The 18,689-nt window shown below is 33.9% G+C and overlaps 1 protein-coding gene across 2 annotated transcripts in view; it reads right to left on the bottom strand.

The window, feature by feature from the left end:
* The window catches only part of LOC145266520 (myelin regulatory factor-like protein), a 220,868-nt gene that overhangs the window by 29,852 nt on the left and 172,327 nt on the right, over positions 1–18,689 (bottom strand). The window contains exons 12-15 of one of the 2 annotated variants that reach the window (XM_080122274.1): positions 15,919–16,143; positions 12,460–12,641; positions 8,558–8,749; positions 3,497–3,586 (exon numbers count right to left, since the gene is read on the bottom strand). In XM_080122274.1, coding sequence (XP_079978400.1) covers positions 3,497–3,586; positions 8,558–8,749; positions 12,460–12,641; positions 15,919–16,143 — 689 coding nt within the window. Of the gene's footprint in view, positions 1–3,496; positions 3,590–8,557; positions 8,750–12,459; positions 12,642–15,918; positions 16,144–18,689 lie in introns of both variants that reach the window. The other variant, XM_080122273.1, reaches the window with a different exon arrangement.

Raw genomic sequence — 18,689 nt, 5'->3', positions numbered from 1 at the left:
AATATAAATATAAAATATTAATGTTAAATATTAAGCAAAACATACATTATAATAAAACATCTCGGCTAACGCTTGTAGACATGCCACTAGAAAGTGCACTCGCCTATAACCATGGAGGTAGCTAATGTTTCGCCGTTTTTATATTTAATTAAAATAATTCACTATATCAATAAAGCTGTTTTGGCACTTTCTAATCATACATTATTCATCTATAAACACATCCACCACATATAATTCAAATACGGTTACCCTTCTTGCTGTTACATGATAACTGTTTACAGAAATTATTAATCGGTTTAATTTAATATTATTATTTCCTATATTAATTCCGACGAAACTTACTCTTATTATTTCCTATATTAATTCCAACGAAACTGACTCTTATTATTTCCTATATTAATTCCGACGAAACTGACTCTCCCAAGCAATTACCATTTACAGGAGATAGTAATAGACATATATGATTCAGTCAAAAAATCCACTAACACTCTAAAAAAAAAACAGTGGTTATTTTATTTACACATTTCCTCATATAATATTTCACTAATTGTGTCAATTTAAGATATCAGAGTTTTTTGACGTTTCATCAGTTTATATAACTTCCCGGCTAGAGTAAAATAAATATATATTTTCGATGACCGTCAAATTTTCAAGAAATCCGACTGTAGAATAAGGTCGTCTAAACCAATATATATATATATATATATATATATATATATATATATATATATATTTATATTAATAAAAACGTTTTCAGCCTTTCTTATCAGACATCGTATATGTATAAACATATACGTCTCACATAATTCCAATATCTAGCCAATCCTTGATGAACGTTTACGGCACTTATTAAAATTTAATTAAATATTTCTTATATTAATTCTGACCAAAGGGACTCTCCCAAACAATTCATATTTACAGGAGATATTTATCTGCGGAGTTTCAAACAAGAAGAATTAGCATTCTTTGAAACTCCGTGGATTAAGAATTACCTAACACACTGTTTTTTTAGTATTCTGCGCGTTAATAAACACTGCTTGTAAACTTCTATATTAGAGCTTACTATTATATATATATATATATATATATATATATATATATATATAGAGAGAGAGAGAGAGAGAGAGAGAGGGAGAGAAAGACACAGAGAGAGAGATTGTACATCGGTATACTTTAAGTGAAGCATTAAAAAGACATATCGGCAATATATGAAACGATGGAATAACTCAATAATTCAGAGAGAAAGACAACGTGAAGGATACATATTTTTCTGATGATAGAAGTGTTTATGCTGACCGGACATAACGCAAACAAATCGCATCATCAGAATAACGCATCCTTCAAGTGTGTATTATAAGTACTTCCAATAAAAGTGTATATAATAAATGGTATGTATAAAATACAAGGTAGATCACATTGATATTCCACGTTTACTTTATTCATTAAAAGCACATCATGTTGAAAGCGAAAACAATAATATGAAAAATAAAATTTTGAGATAAAAGATTCAGTTTCAAGTAAAAATCAAATAAGATATTCAGTTTATCGAACAGCAAAATTATGATCACTCCTAGAATAACACTTGACTGGAAGTTTGCAGAAAACGTTGTTTGGTCAGTATCGTATGGATATAAAAGACATCGAGTCGGATGCTATTCTGGCGTTCATTTTTTTGATAAAGTCACCTGCATCCGCATCTTATAATAAACTAGAAGTCTACTCGCCGTTGCCCGGGCCATATAAAACAAAGAAGAAATTAAATAACGTTTGAACACACATGATGTTCTCCCGATATTAATCACTTTTCGATGATAATATATCACTTTCTGTCTCAGACAAATCCGAATAGATTTGTATTAATAAAAGAGTATAACAAAATAGTGATGTTGGTTTTCATGGGCAACGTGACCTTTAAACATAGTTGCTCTATCTAAGGTATTGAACACTCTTTTATTATCATATGTAGCTTGCTTTGTATTTTTAGCTGGACATACGTATATACAAACATATAAAACATACACACAGATATTTCCCCGATTATACATGCCCACTTTAATCTTTTTATTAACGACCAACTTACACCACAAGACAAAATGCAATTCTTTTTCCAACAATATGGCGCACGTCTCACAGAACGAGTTCATGACATGTTTACAGAAGAAAGAACAATAAGCAAAGGGTTATGGCCACCACGTTCCCCGGCCTTGTCATCATGTGATGTTTATCTTTGGGGGATTTTAAAACAAAACATGTATGCAAATAAGCCTCACAATGTAGAACAACTAAAGGAGAACATTGCCAACGTTATCAGGAGAATCACCAGAGAAGATCTGCCGGTAGTATCTGCAAACGTTGTTAAACCTGCCCAGAAATGCATTGATGTCAACAAGGAGCACTTCTAGCATATTTTATAACACTACAGATAATTTAACCAATGCTACATATAATTTAAACACTAAAAGAATGTCTCTACTCTCTATTACATCTTTCTGTGCTATTTTTAAGTGAGCCACCTTGTATACTAAAATATATATTTCAATAAAAAATATATATTATATTTCAATAAAAAATATATATTATATTTCAATAAAAAACAAAAATTCCGCTGGATGTTCATACCTGTTTGTTTTTGTTTTTATATATATATATTCACCCCAAAGAAGGCAAATTGCCAATTTGGTGTAGGGGGCTACTATCAGAAGCAACAACTACTGGGGTACTATGTAGGGATTTGGCCAGCAAGATGTCGGTTCACGTTACACTTGAACTTCTGCACGTCAGTACTGTTGGGGAAGCAGGGACCTGGAATGGAATTCCAAAGTCTAGCGGTTCTGGGGAAGAAACTATTGGAGTAGAAAGATCTTTTACATCTAGAGATCTCTACAGTGTGGGGTGGGATTTAGCAGCCTGTCGGGTTTGTCGAGGGTGTTCAGGTCGTGGGGGCACAAGTGATCGCAGTTCGTCAGAGCATTCACCACTAAAATACTTGTAGAACAGACAGAGGGATGCAGCAGTTCGTCGATGGGACAGAGGCTGAAGCTTAGATGCCAGTTCAGGGCCTATCAGATTTGCGACTCTCTTTTGAACCTTGTCAAGGAGCGAGTGACTAGATTCACAAGCCCAAATGTGACAGCAATACTCCATACATGGGCGAATTGTGGCCTTATAGAGGTACAGGATACTTTCGGGTGTTAGTAGTTGTCTAGCACGGTAGAGAGAGCCCACCTTTCTTGCAGCGGTCCTGGCAACGCCTTCAATGTAATTGTTCCAACTCATGTTTAGACTACAACCTTCTTCGGTTAATAAATTAATTTTCAACAATATTTAATATTATTATTCTCGTAAACAATCAGTTATCATCTTAGAATTAAAATTACTATTGTGTCGAGATTTGAGAAATCTTTTTTTTTTTTTATAGCGTTACATTATCAGATGGGAAAGCGATCAAAATTATTCTACAGAAAATGTTATAAGGGAATACATATCGAGTACTTACTTGGTCTTTGATGGAGGCTCGGCCAACTGTAAAGGTGGGTTATGATATTTGTGACTCTGTACAATATACATTACCGAGATACTTACAATGCTGCTGAAGGAAAATAAAGTGGAAAACAGAAATGTTTTAAATAATAAAATATTTTACGCAATAATTTAATAAAGATAAGAGAAAAAATATATAGCAGTAAGACATTAAATTATATACGGCACTTAAGCTACAAAGAACTTACCGCGCCTTATTCCCGTGTGGGTTCGTCAGTCTGATGCCTGGAACAGGTGTTTCCGCATGGTATTATCTATCTATCTATCTATCTATCTATTATATAAAATAAACTGTGTCTGTGTATCTGTGTGTCTGTGTGTCTGTGAGTTCGTTCGCTATGGACTCGAAAACGGCTGTGTCTATGAAATTTAAAACGAAAGTATTTTATGTGCCTGGCAGTGTTCTTCAATAGGAATGTCTCCGGTAAGTATCGTTAATCGATAATCAACAGAATCCTATGAAAGAAGGAAGATGCCATTTTGATCAAAGTTAACATCTTACACACGTGAATGTGAGAAGTTTTATTACGACACATGCCGGAACGCCCGACATATTAAATCAACTGTAGGTTCTTTGATATGACAGAGATGCGTTTGAAATGTGTTAATTGATTTATGATACTTGATTATTCATTTTAAACTGTAATGCAAGCCATTATATATAAAAATAATTTTATAAAACCAACAGTAGTTTCTCTACAGTGCAATGTAGACTACAATTTATTGTGAACTTAGGCACTGCGAGATTTGTTACGCAGAAAAAATCAATTATTATCATGCCAGCACCCAATCTTTTCGTGGGTATACCTTACAAAAAAATAGAATATTTTTTGCTTAAAGAGAAATGTGCTTGAACATATAATGTCGGAAAAAAAAACCATAGAAGATACAGCCTTTAAGTAGGCGTTTTTCGTATTAATCTATTACATTTAATGGTATTAGTACTAAGTAGTAAGGGTTTTTTTCTGAATGCATGAAAAGATTTGATATTGACATAATAATTAGTGATTGTTTCTATGTAAAGAAACAGATCTGTAAAAAAAACATGCTGAGGTTTTGGTATGCTGAAAGAATTGTTTAGTAAGAAAAATAAATATAAATATTGGGATTGGAATGTAGCGATATTGTTATTATTTTGTATTTACTCTGTTGTTATATTTAACTAACATTGAGCTTCTAGATTGAGACCACTAAACTACTTCAGACAAATTTTGCGGAACATATCAATGCTTAAGTTAGATTGAAAAACTTTTTTTTTCTCCAAGATATTTGTTCTTAAAAATATTAAACACGCGCTAATTTTATATACAAGGACTCAAGTTTGCCCAGCTGGGCAAACTTGAGTCCTTGTACCGGAAAAATATCCAGTAATCCTTATTGTTTGCATTTTTTTGCATTTCCATATTCATACACCAAACATGGATATAAATATCACTAAAATATCCATTCGCTCGTGAGTTTCATTTCGGTACATTTCTTGCTTGTGTGGGTTGCTTGTAGGCTTAGATAAACCGCGTCACACACAGAGATATTAAATGGAACTTACTAATGGAGATAATAACTTCCGGTGAATACCGGAAAAAAATCCAGTAAATAAAACATTGTTTAGTAAATCGTTATTTTTTTTGCATTTTTTTTTTTTTTGCATTTCCATACACCAAACATGGATATAAATATAACTACAACATCCGCTGGGGTATAAGCTTCATTTCGGTACCTTACTTGCCTGGGTGGGTTGCCTAGACAGACAGACATTAGGAAAATTTATAATAAGATTGAGATCTTACGCTGGTAGATGGATATTATGTTAGCTACTATGAATTTCGGAATATGTTACATTGAGTACATATCGGGACATCCTGGCAGCGAACGGAAACAGACCAAGTACACCAAGCGAGTGAGACGATAGCGGTCAAATGTTGCTCCTTTATATAAAAAAAAAAACACTACAAGAAAATGCTGAATTGTGAGATAGAAATTACGTCACGTGTAAGACACTGAGTTCGAAGTATTTTGCATCGAAGAAATGTGACGTGGCACCCACGTTTACACACGTGTTAGCATCCGTCGCAAAAGTGACAAAGACGAGGAATATGAAAGAAATTAGACTCGCTGTTTCAGGTTTTAAGAAAATACCTTTATTCCTCATTCTTCAGCCGAGTGTGATTCTCGTTACAGTTGTGACGTCGCCCACGTCGTGATTGTGATCAAAACCCCATCGAAGTGATTGTCGGTCTGTACACACATTGTTTTTAAAGTTTTCTTTTTCTTTTTCCTTGCCGTGACGTCACGATTCGGCATTTGCATACAACAACTATACGTGCGTCCGCGCCCAGTTACAGAAGCAGCAGGACCACAAATGTCAAAAATGTAGAAATTTTTTTCGAGACCTGTACGTCCATCAACCAATTTAAAGCCAAGCGTGAAAATTAAGACAGAATGAACTAATTTTCGCCTATCTTTACGAAGGAATAAATTGTAGGTATGTCCCGTTTGTGAACGAATCTCTGTTCTCAATAAAACCTTTAAACCGCTATATGTATTTTCATATATGAGTTATTCGCCTTAGTTAAACAGTCTTTGGACGATGCAAAAATACAGATGGAGGGTCACACATATGGGCAGGCGACTAAAAATGAAGATCAAATCACACAACACAAAAAGACGTTAATTGATTTATTGAGTTTCTTGGTCTCTCACTAGCGATAGTAAACAGGTGCAGCGAGTGCGCTGTTGTATAGAAAAGTTGTGTTCCCATGTGATATTTTTGTTTAAGGCTTTTTTATTGTATGATTTTTTAATGAAAATGTTACACTAAAATATTTGTCAGTTTTGGGATTGAATTATGTTTAAAAAGTCCAATGACACTTCTTGTAATTACCTACAATTTGTAAAGAATTCATTAAGTGATCACATCTTAATAACATTTTATCTATCACTTTCATCCTCTCTCACTCTATTCTGTTTGCATGGCTCTCTTATTTTATTCGGAGTCGATCAATATTGCTTTCGCGAGTCTCCCTGCCAGAATTATTTTCTCTTATCTGAGTCTCTTCTGTCTTTCATTATCTCTCTCTACATCTTCTCCACTCTCTCTCTCTCCTTCTCCCCCCTCTCTTTCTCTCTCTCTTTCTTTCTTTCCATGTGTGTGACTGTGTCCTTATTTATCCCAAGCAATATCTAAATTCATGGTTTTTAGGGAAAAAAAGACGGCGAGCATTATGACATCGAATAAAAAAAACTGACAAAATATAACCTTGTTACATTCCATATGTTTAAATATTTATAACATAGAAACCGGCTATGAATAGTATATATAATTACACTAAAAGTGCGAAAAAAAACAAACAAATGATAGCTCTTGTCCATTATATCCATAAGGAAATATCAGCACGGGCAGAAATACTATTTAACTCGTTACCGAAGAGGGAACAATGATATATAAGAAGTGAACGACTAAATTTGGATTTTTGTCTAAATATTTTTTCACCTGAAATTGTTTTTTCAACTTTTAATCAAACAAGTAAAAAAATCTTACAATCTAAGTTTATATCGGTAAAATATAATACAATCGGTGCTTACTGTGTTTAGATAAAAATGTTTAATAATGAGTAGAGCCCTAAATTTATTTGTTATTGAAATTTTTATTCGCATGAATTTCTCCACACTTTTAACAGACGTTTCAGTTCTAATTGATAGCAAACTTGACTTTTTCAGGTCTCTATTCAAATGTATAACTAGATGTATCCAAATACATTTGCATAAATATGTATGTATCCAAATACATTTGCATAAATATTTGGTAAATTTTCAGATTAGGTCCAACCTCATAATTTTCTTTTATGCGTTCCGACTATGCTGAATACGACAATCACATTGTAATTTTGCAGGAATAAGTAGTTATCGAGATATAAAAAGTTCTATTATACATTGTATTATTTGGCGGCCATCTTTTTACGCGCATGCAGTGTCAATAATAGAGGAGTAGATGTGTTCATGGTGTGCGCGCACGCGCGTAAAAAAGATGGCCACCAAAGAATACCATGCATAATACAACTTTTTATATCTCGATAACTACTTATTTCTGCAAAATTTCAATGCGATTTTCGTATTCAGCATAGTCGAAAACTTATAAAAGGTGTCATTTAAAAGAAAATTGTAGAGGAGGACCTAATCTAAATGTATATAAAACTATCCTGGGTGCCCGGCGTTGCCCGGATATTCGTATGTATGTGCGGAGCTAAAAAATTAAAGTTGTAGAAGGCTGGCAGCCTCGAACCCGTGACGCGAAGGCGAAAAAGAAAGTGTAGGTGTGTGTAAGGATGTTGGTTGAACAAAGAAAAAAAAAAGAAAATTGTAAGCGCAAAAAAAAGAAAGAAAGTGGTATTTGACAGGCAGGCTCGAACCCGTACCGCGAAGGAGACAAAGAACGTGAAAAAGTAAATGTTACGCGTTAGCTGGTGCGCCCATCGCACAAACGGAAGTGACGTAGGTTTAAATTAAGGCTAGACAATCGAAAAGAGGCGATGACTTACGTGAAAAAAGCGACCCCTCCCTGTAGAAAAGTGCCCAGTTGAGGGTGAAGGAATTAATGTTTTGACCAATTTTTCGATATTTGTCATCTGAAGGGTCGAGCTTCAAAATGATACTGATCGCGCGAAAATCCATCGCCACTTTCGAAAGTTTTTGTGACACATACCAGCATGCATACATTCATTCATACATTTAAACAGACAGGTGAGATTTATATTATAGATTAAGAAGCAAAAATTAAGTTTACAAGCTAAGAGCCTATGTAAATTTTAAAAAGAATATAAATATTAATATATATATATATACATATATATATATATATATATATATATATGTAGTAGTCTCAACCGAATAAAAATTTCAATACAACCAAAATTAGAAAACCATAAAAGAACGCAATTACAGACTGTAAATTATAATTTATAAGAATTTATTGTGCAACAAGCTACAAGAAATATTAAGCTAAACATTGCCAAACACTTACCAGAAAGCAATAATCAAGATCAAGAGAAGAACACATATTTGAAACATTCTGTATGTACACCAACGCACCCCAAACATGGATGCCGGGTCACTCTGACCCGCTGCGCCAAAAGATGGGCTGCTTCCTGAACAGCGACTGTGGTGGTGATGATGATGGTGGTGATGACGGTGAGATTTACTTTTTACAGGGGCACTTCAGATAAAAGAGAAACACAGAAAAGAGAAAATAAATAGAAATTTAAATAAAATGAATTTCATTAAAAAAAAATTCTTCAGGTAATAATTGATAATTTTTTTTTTATTTACTTTATTAAAACTAATATTCTTAATATGTTTTTAATCGTTTATAATTTGTGTATTCATTATTTTTGCGAACTGTTATCTTCATTCTCATAGTTGTTGTTGTTGTTGTTGTTGTTGTTGTTGTTGTTGTTGTTGTTGTTGTTGTTGTTTAACCACGTTTCGGCCAACTAATACTCTGGTCTTCTTCGGGTGATTAATCGCGTAATTACTGCCTTAACCGGTTGTTGGCTCTCAACGTTTTGCCCAACTAATCCTCTGACCTGCTTGAGTAGGATTAAACTGCAGTGTTCAAATAACGCTCACCTGGAACTGTAGAAACTAACGCCTCTATCCACTGCACCACGTGCCCTAAAGAGCGATCCAGGTTTGATCTTTATGATCTTATAAATCCATTTTTTTTTTGTTCTTGCCTGGTCTTCCATTGTCAGGTCCGTACCGAATGGTATTTTATTTATTTATTTATTTATTTTGGGCGAAGGCAGATCCTTTGAGATGCGGCTTCGTAATTTGTGCATTCATTCTTTTTGGGGACTATTATCCTCAACCTCATAATTGTTGATGTTGTTACGTCACGTTTTGGCCAACTCATTCTCTGGCCTTCTTCAGTTACTGAACTGCAAATGAAGAAGGCCAGAGGATTAGTTGGCCGAAATGTGATGAAACAACAGCAACAATTATAAGGATACGGATAAGAGTCCGCAAAAAGAAATAATGCACATAATATTTTCATCTTGGTTATTCACATTTACTTTTCACTCCACGAGGTCGAAGACAGGAATAAACAGCTGAAAGGTTCCATTTAGAAAAAAAAATATGCATATTGTCCTATACGAGAATATTTCGAATTTTTTTTTTTAGATGAGGAATGATAATTCGCATTCTTTGGATTATTCGAACTAGTGTTCTCATCTTCAGATCGTCTTGCACAACGTTTCGGCTGATGTAGCTTCTGGCCTCATTCAGGTATATCTTGTCGAACTCGGTATATTTCTGCGGAATCAGGGAATCTGCACGAAATTTCAAGCAGAACTCGTTTTTTTTTTTCAATTCTCTACCACGTATGATTGACTACATATAGAGATAAAATGGAGCAATATAACTTCATAGGACGAAGTAAAAATTATAGACATAAAAGGGTAGGGTGCTTCTTCATTAAAGGAGCGAAATTCGACAATCAAAATATTGACTTCCAATTTAAACTAATGCCATCTACTTAATTATCATGTCGCGGTTATAAATCTACCCAGAAATTACGAAAAACGATACGGTAGATAATTAATTTTTAATGGAAGTAGATTTTGAAAAAAATAAATAAATAAATAAGCGAAGGTCGAGTTTTGTTAAACAAAAATAAACATAAAAACTAGGACAATGCAAATCGTAACAATTGAGGTAAATATTTTCTGAAAATTTGGAAAATCGTAGGTACACTTAGCAAAACACAATTTTAACTAATCGTCTTTGAAAACTGTGCTCAATAATAATTAATTTTCTACCTTATTGTTTTTCGTAATTTTTGAATATGTTCATTATTGCGACATGAAAATTAAGTAGATATCATCGATTTGACTTGAAATCAATATTTCGATTTTCGAATTTCGCTATTATAACGAAAACGCAAATGGTAGAGTGCAAGACGACTCACAGAAGCAGCGCATATACGCCAGGCAACCATTATCTACTAAGCAGAACATCGAATTTAATACAATATGGGAACAACAAATTCTCTACTTATATATAAAATGCACATTGCCTTTCGGTGTGTTTGTGTGTGTGTGAGTTCGTTCCCGATGGACTCTGAAACGACTGGGTCGATTTTTTAAACTTTTACACATGTACAAAACGTCACTGAAGGGTTTTGAACTTAAAATAAATTCTTTATTTTTTGATGATATCTTTCTATCATTCTAGCATAATCTGACTAAGATAGTTGGAATGTGTATTTTTAAAGATGCAAAATCCAAACAATCTTTATTTATGAAAAATAATGTATTTTAAATGTTGCCCGTTTTCAGCTTCACATATTTGTGCTCTTTTAAAAAGACATTATCCGTGGCAGATTGCAGAATCTCTGGATTGCGATTTTGCTCCATTATTTCGTTCCACGGGCTGGCAGGCCTCGAAATGTCAGATTCCAACCCGTACAAGAATTGAAGGAAAACATCAGGAACGAAATAAGGGAGTTAAATCGCAATCCAGAGATTCTGCAATCAGTCATGAATAATGTTTTGAAAACAGCACAAATGTGCAAAGCTGAAAATGAACAACAAATAAAATATTTTTTATAAATAAAGATTGTTTGAACATTTTATTAAATTGTCCAATGTCTTACTCAGATTGTGTAAAAATTACAGAAATATATCATCAAAAATAAAGAATCTATTTTAGTTCAAAATTCTTCAGTGACTTTTTGGACAGCCTGTACTTTACGTGTTCGGGATGTTCTTGGGTAAGCTTTATCGGAGTGTCTCTTATAAGTATCGAAAACTGATAAAAGAAAAAATCAAATTAAAGGAAAACTTTGAGTTTTGCTAAATGTTTAACACCCTTATACAGTCTAGCATCGTATATGCCTTTTAGAAGTTTTAAAATCGCATAAGCAGAAGGACCTAACGATTTATAAGATATATGTCCATATGCTGAAATTGTTATCTTTGAATAGAGATTCCACTGAAACATGTGTGCACATCTGTAACTAATCATGTTTGTATTATAAACAGACTATATACCAGCTCTGTCCTGTAATGAACACTCTTTAATAATCACACGAGTCTCATTGGATTTATATCTAGGAAACCAATCGACACACCATTATAAACACACATACACACACACACACGTATATATATATATATATATATATATATATATATATATATATATATACATACTAGCAGGAAGACCCGATGTTACCCGGGATTGAATGATGATCAACGAATCTTTAACACTCCTATATTTTTATTGTTATCAAAATCCGTGAAATCGCCCGCGATGAAGCTTCTCATTCCTCCATGCAGTCCAAAATATGTTATTCTGCATTGCACTCTAGAGAACCTACTGTTTCTTTTATAAAATTACTTCATCTAAACTTCTCACCAGTTAAGGGGGAAAAAAACATTTAGAACACCTACAGACAACGTCACGCAAAAAAAAAACACGTGAATTTTTAAATCTTATAAAATTATTTGTAGTTAATGAAAAAAAATTCAGAAATTTACTTTTAGTTTTAATGTACAGACCACGTCATGCAAAAACTAAAATAAATCTAAAAAAAAAAAAAAAAAAAAAACACGTTATCAACTTACATACAGAAGAATTTTCACGGCCCGTTGTTCTATCATTGTTGCTAAGCGACGACATGGAAAAAATGGCTTCACCGATGATAGTAAATTAAAATAACTGTTTCGATTATTGATTATCGGTAATTATCGGGGGAATTCTGAGACAAAACACGCCCAGACTTATACACTAATGTTCTGTAAATTTTTAAGAAAAACTGTTCAGCCGTTTCGGAGTCTATAAAGAACGAACTCACACACACCAAGTTGCATTTATATATATAATCTAACTTTATGTAAGGAGAGAGTTCTTTGTACTTACCTGGACACTGTGCTGAGACTACACGTAGATTTCGAACTGATGTTTGATTTCAGACTGTCGAAACGTTTCAATTTTGACAATCGATTGTTCATTCTTTCCAATTCGTTGATTCTCGTTTCAAGATTATCGGTAAGTTTGCACAATTCTTTGACGGCGCCGACATTTTCCAAAAAGACTCGATCCTAAAAAATGAAACGCACGGAAGATTTCAAACAAATCGTGTTACAAACACATAATAAATGAATAAGTAAAACGTTTTGTAAAGATGGGCCACTATTTAAAGGTATTTATATCATATCCGATTATATAATTTTGCAATGGATACAATCAGCTGCATGCTTCAAAGAAAGTAAAAATGTATGAATATATAAAATACTAGAAGAGAGACCCGACGTTGCCCGGGATTTAATTATGATCAGCGAATATTTCACACTCCCATATTTTTATTGTCATCAAAATCGGTGAAATCGCCCATTTTTCAACCAAATCGATTGATGGCGTGCCCTACTTAGAGACCAGTCGTGGTGCACAGGGAGGAGGTTTTACACGCCTCCTCATAGAGCCTTACTCCACAATACATTGTAGTGTACATTGCACTGTAGAGAACTTACTGTAATCTTTTCTTAACTCCAATTTTCTTTTTATTCTCTACCTCTACAAAACACAAAGACATTGTGAACACTCTCATTCTTCAATTACAAAACTGATAGCCTCATTTTCTAAAACTATTATTCTTACTCTCTGTTGCATCGAGATCTCCCACTCAAGATTTTTTACAAAACTTACTTAATTTTTTCGGATCAAGCACACCAGTATAGTACTGTATGCGAATGGCTATATATATATATATATATATATATATATATATATATATATATATATATATATATATATATATATATATATAGTCATTCGCATACAGCAGTGTTTCGTTGTATCACAACTCATTAGTGCGGCTAGACATAGACCTTTTTCCAACCGAGGATTGAACTTACAACCATCGTTTTGACAGTCGGCAGCTCTAACCATCGGACCACGAATCAGATTCTCCTCAAATGCTTATTAAATTAGCATTTGCCCGTCGCACAGTGCTCAGGCTATCAGTTTGTTTACAAACAAACAGTGGGCTTCGCTTAATCGTTTAAATACGCGTCGGGTGAAAATATATTCACAAAGTGTTCAACCCAAAGAGGGGAGCTTAATAGTCCTCCAGATACAGTACTGTTTCGTTGTATCACAACTCATCTTTGCGGCTAGATATGCACCTTTTCCCAGCCGTGGATCGAACTTACAACCGTCGTGTTGATATATATATATATATATATATATATATATATATATATATATATATATATATATATATATATATAGTTATATATAAAGTTGTTGTTTTTTTTACCGATTTCCATAAATTTTTAATCCTAAAATAGTATTATAACCTTCAATAAGCTTGTACATTTTCATGTAGTTTCATCCCATAGAACCAAAGATATGAGCATTTCAATATTCAATTTGACTACCAGTATAGATATATCCATATATATATATATATATATATAGAGAGAGAGAGAGAGAGAGAAAGTGATAAAGAGAGAGAGAAAGTGGCAGAGACAGACAGACAGATAGACAGACGGACAGAGACAGACAGATATAGAAAGAAAGGTACCACTGTTTGGGCAATTTTATAAGTTCCAAATCCTAGCGACTATTGATCAGAATTTAACTAACGAAGCTCGTTGGAAAGCTAATGACCTGAGTTGTGGAGTGAGCTATGTGACATTGGCACTTAAGGGCACATATTAAGGGAATCATTCACTATACAGAGCCTATTTTTGGCTTTACAGCTATAAAATGTTTCAATTATACTCATTAAAACGACCCTGGTGTCTAACTCTGTCCCGTGGGGAGGCATAGTAAATAGGTACAAAATATTCCCGTTCATAAAATACGCTTAAATACGATATTTTGATGTATACAAATTTCTTATTTTATATTATATGATATTGGACAAAATGTATAGTAAATGTTTAAAAAGTTTTTAAAAAACGACTCGTGCACCACCACCGATAATCGAAACCAAAACAGTTAGCTTACGATTTACTTTTTCCAATGACGTTAATGCTTGAGCTAGGAAGACATGTTTGCTACAGGTCTAAAAATTAAAACATGAACCAATAGCTGTTACGTTACGTACATTTGTCATACCGCTGTTCGACCTTCACCTGGCAAATTTATTTATTTTTTTTTTTTACACACACTTTTGCATTGATTTTCCCCTGGTAAAACTCAAATATAAAGTTTCGCATGGGTTATAATACCCTATAAAGTTTCATGTCTATAGATCAAACACTGTCAGAGGAGTTCGGTAGGCAATTTTTTTTAATAAAATATATACGCGTACATATATATATATATATATATATATATATATATATATATATATAAGGAGATTTGTGTTTACTATAACCTCTTTACGTAGATATTACGCAAGTGTAAATCATATAGAATATCTGCATGAATATAATTCCACGTAATAGTAAACTAAAGATGATCATTCCATAAGGAAATAGAAAAAACTAATAGGGAATTAATTAAAATGAATGTTTAAAAAATATGCAAAATGGCTAGATCTTTTGCAGAGGAATGCAATTCCACAACCTATATGTAACAACGTTGTTTTTTTTTTCTTTTTTTCTAATATCAATTTTTTTTAATATCAATATCAATATACAAAGAAAAGAACAAATTTATAGGTGCATAGTTTTCCCCAAAACCTCTGATATTGACGGAGGGGGAGACTATGACGTGCTGCTATGGTTTCAAATGATCTTAAATATAGCAAGGGAAGGTTGATTCCAAATATTTCTCATATGGGATATCCCCCCGCCATCTTTGGTTTTCACACATAAAGTAAATTTCACGGTGTATAAAGTTTTCTTGAGACTGAAAACATTCATAATCGTACCCTATTTCCAAAAGAGAGGAGATATAACCTATGAGATGTATTTGGAATCAAGTCTCCCCTTGCTATATTTCAGATCATTTGAAACCATAACAGCAAGTTTTAGTCTCCCCTCCAATCAATATATATATATATATATATATATATATATATATATATATATATATATATATATATATATATATATATATATATACCAAAGCCTTTGGCCTTGATTGGAGGGGAGACTAAAACTTGTTGTTATATATATATATATATATATATGCGTGTGGGGGGTCTGTGTATATATATATATATGTGTGTGCGTGTGTGTGTGTGTGTAATAGAAAAATATGCCTGTCTGTTCGTCAACAACATTTTACTTTTCCGTAAGTATAGTTCGATATGCGTATTTTTTGTCTCCTCTAAATAAAATATGTGATTAACACTTCTAATCTTTTTCTTTTTTTATGCCTTGTGAGTTCTGTGCGATGATATGACCTGTTGTGCAAACGTACTTTGTTAACTGTAAGGAAATTCTCTATGATCTCTCCGCTGGGCAAGACAAAGTCACCTGTCTCTTTTACGGCATCAGGCAGTACTTCTCGTAGTTCCTGAGCAATTATGCCAGTCTCTTTCCTGTCTTCGTCCTCCAGCCCAATCTGCTCGGCATAATCGTTGATGTACGAGTATTTATAGATTCGCATTTGTTGGATATTAGTCAATTGTTCTTTGGAATTAACCTGTAAGGAGAACAAAATATGTACACGTGTGAAATATAAAAGAGAATAGACGTGCGAGTTTCATTAGGAATTAATAAACAATAAAACTATACTAACACAGTGAAGCTACCTGTATGAACTGATCTATAACATTCTGTTGGTACTAAAATTCTCACCGGAAATAATCTATAATATAAATCTCACCTGTCTGTTTATATTTATGTATGTATGTATGCATGTATTATGTATGTGTGTATATGTATGTATGTATTATGTATGTGTTTATGCATGTATGTATTATGTATGTGTGTATGTATGTATTATGTATGTGTGTATGCATGTATGTATTATGTATGTGTGTATGTATGTATGTATTATGTATGTGTGTATGCATGTATGTATTATGTATGTGTGTATGTATGTACCCATGTATTATGTATGTGTGTATGCATGTACCCATGTATTATGTATGTGTGTATGCATGCATGTATTATGTATGTGCGTATGCATGTATGTATTATGTATGTGTGTATGTATGTATTATGTATGTGTGTATGTATGTATGTATTATGTATGTGTGTATGTATGTATGTGTGTATGCATGTATGTATTATGTATGTGTGTATGTATGTATGTATTATGTATGTGTGTATGCATGCATGTATTATGTATGTGTGTATGTATGTATGTATGTATTATGTATGTGTGTATGCATGTATGTATTATGTATGTGTGTATGTATGTATGTATGTATGTATGTATGTATTATGTATGTGTGTATGCATGTATGTATTATGTATGTGTGTATGTATGTATTATGTATGTGTGTATGTATGTATGTATGCCCAACATTTTCGACAGAGGCGACAGATTTTCATGAGACCTGTATCGTTTTGAGGTCTGACTCTTCGGACGACAAATATCGAAAAATTGGCCCAAAAGATTAATTCCTTCACCCTCAACTGGATATTTTCTACTGAGAGGGGTCGCTTTTCGCAGATATTTTCGTAAGTCATCACCTCTTTTCGGTTGTCTAGCCTTAATTTAAACCTACGTCACTTCCAGTTTGGCGATTGACGCAGCAGCTAAGGCGTCACGTTTTTTGTCTACCTACTACCATTTTTTTTTTTTCATAAAACACACCTCCAAACATCCGGGCAACGCCAGGCATCGAGGTTAATACTTATATAAGAGCTCCGTTTTGCAATTTATTTCCAACAGAAGAGATATTGCGAGTCTGTTTCTTCTATATCGTTAATTTCATAGCAAGTTCTCGATTGAGCTTTAATCTATGATCCGCCTTTGTGAAACATTCACAACAAGCACTTGTGGGAAGCTTCTTTCTTAGAACTGCACACCAGTGGAACTCTCTGCCGCTTGCCTGTTTCCCACCTGACTACAACTTGGACGTCTTCAAGTCCAACATAAACAAACTCTTGACAAACCACACTCTATCAAAAACGCCTAATACTAATGATTAATACAATACTATCTCACTGATTACTGTACAGGAACTAACCCTTATCCCTGAGCGGCCTTCGTGCCTTGATAAGTGGTGACCCCCATGTAAAAAAAAAATTCAAATTCCCAGCCAACGGACAAACAGACACAAAAACTCTTGTCGCCCTTTAACTCTGGTAACCGGAGAGTGACACTGCCACGCCACTTCCTGTTTCTTAAAATTCTCTCTCTCTCTCTCTCTCTCTCTCTCTCTCTCTCTCTCTCTCTCTCTCTCTCTCTCTCTCTCTCTCGCGTGCGCGCGCTGGACCCTCAACCAGTCAACATGTAAGGAATAGCTGCCCTGGTTGGCATGGTCACCAAACCATCCCTCCTGACCCACTGTCAGCCTCTCACAAATCGAAAGTAACGTTACTTGATTCCTTTTCTAGCCAACGAACTCTTATTCCTTAGAGTCGAGAAAAAAGTTCTGGCGAAATTTTTTATTTTGATTTCAAATGATGTATTTTCAAATAAGTTTTCGTTATAATACCTTTACTTTATATATCATTTAAAAGAGCATTTTTCTCTCTATATGATCGTTTGAATTACAATCGTTTTAAAACAATTATGTCTTCTTTACAGAACGTTGAATACAAGATGGAAAAAAGCAAATTCGCACAATTGTCTTATTTCAATTCAAGCTAGGCCGAAAAACTGCTGAAACAGCTCACAATATCAACGAAACTTTTGACACAGGAACCACTACTGAACGCACAGCACAATGGTGGTTGAAGAAATTTTGTCGCAGCGATGAGAGTCTTAAAGATGATTGGCATAGTGGTCGGCTATCGGATCTTGACAACGATCAATTAAGATCCTTAGTCGAGCCAATCCATGCACAACTGTTCGAGAACTTGCTTCTGAATTAAACGTAACGTATACGATGATTTGCAACCACTTGAGAAAGAATTGAAAGACAAAAACTTGATAAATGAGGTCCTCTTGAATTGAACAACAGCCAAAAGAAGTGTCATCTTGCCTTCTTTTACGCAACAAGAACGACCCGTTTCTCGGCCACGTTGTGACTTGCGATGAAAAGTGGACTATTTGAAACAACCAACGACACT

The sequence above is a fragment of the Euprymna scolopes genome, chromosome 41, assembly GCF_053919585.1.
Source record: "Euprymna scolopes isolate OS-2025 chromosome 41, ASM5391958v1, whole genome shotgun sequence".
Taxonomy (NCBI): domain Eukaryota; kingdom Metazoa; phylum Mollusca; class Cephalopoda; order Sepiida; family Sepiolidae; genus Euprymna; species Euprymna scolopes.
This window is presented reverse-complemented; position numbering and strand designations above follow the sequence as displayed.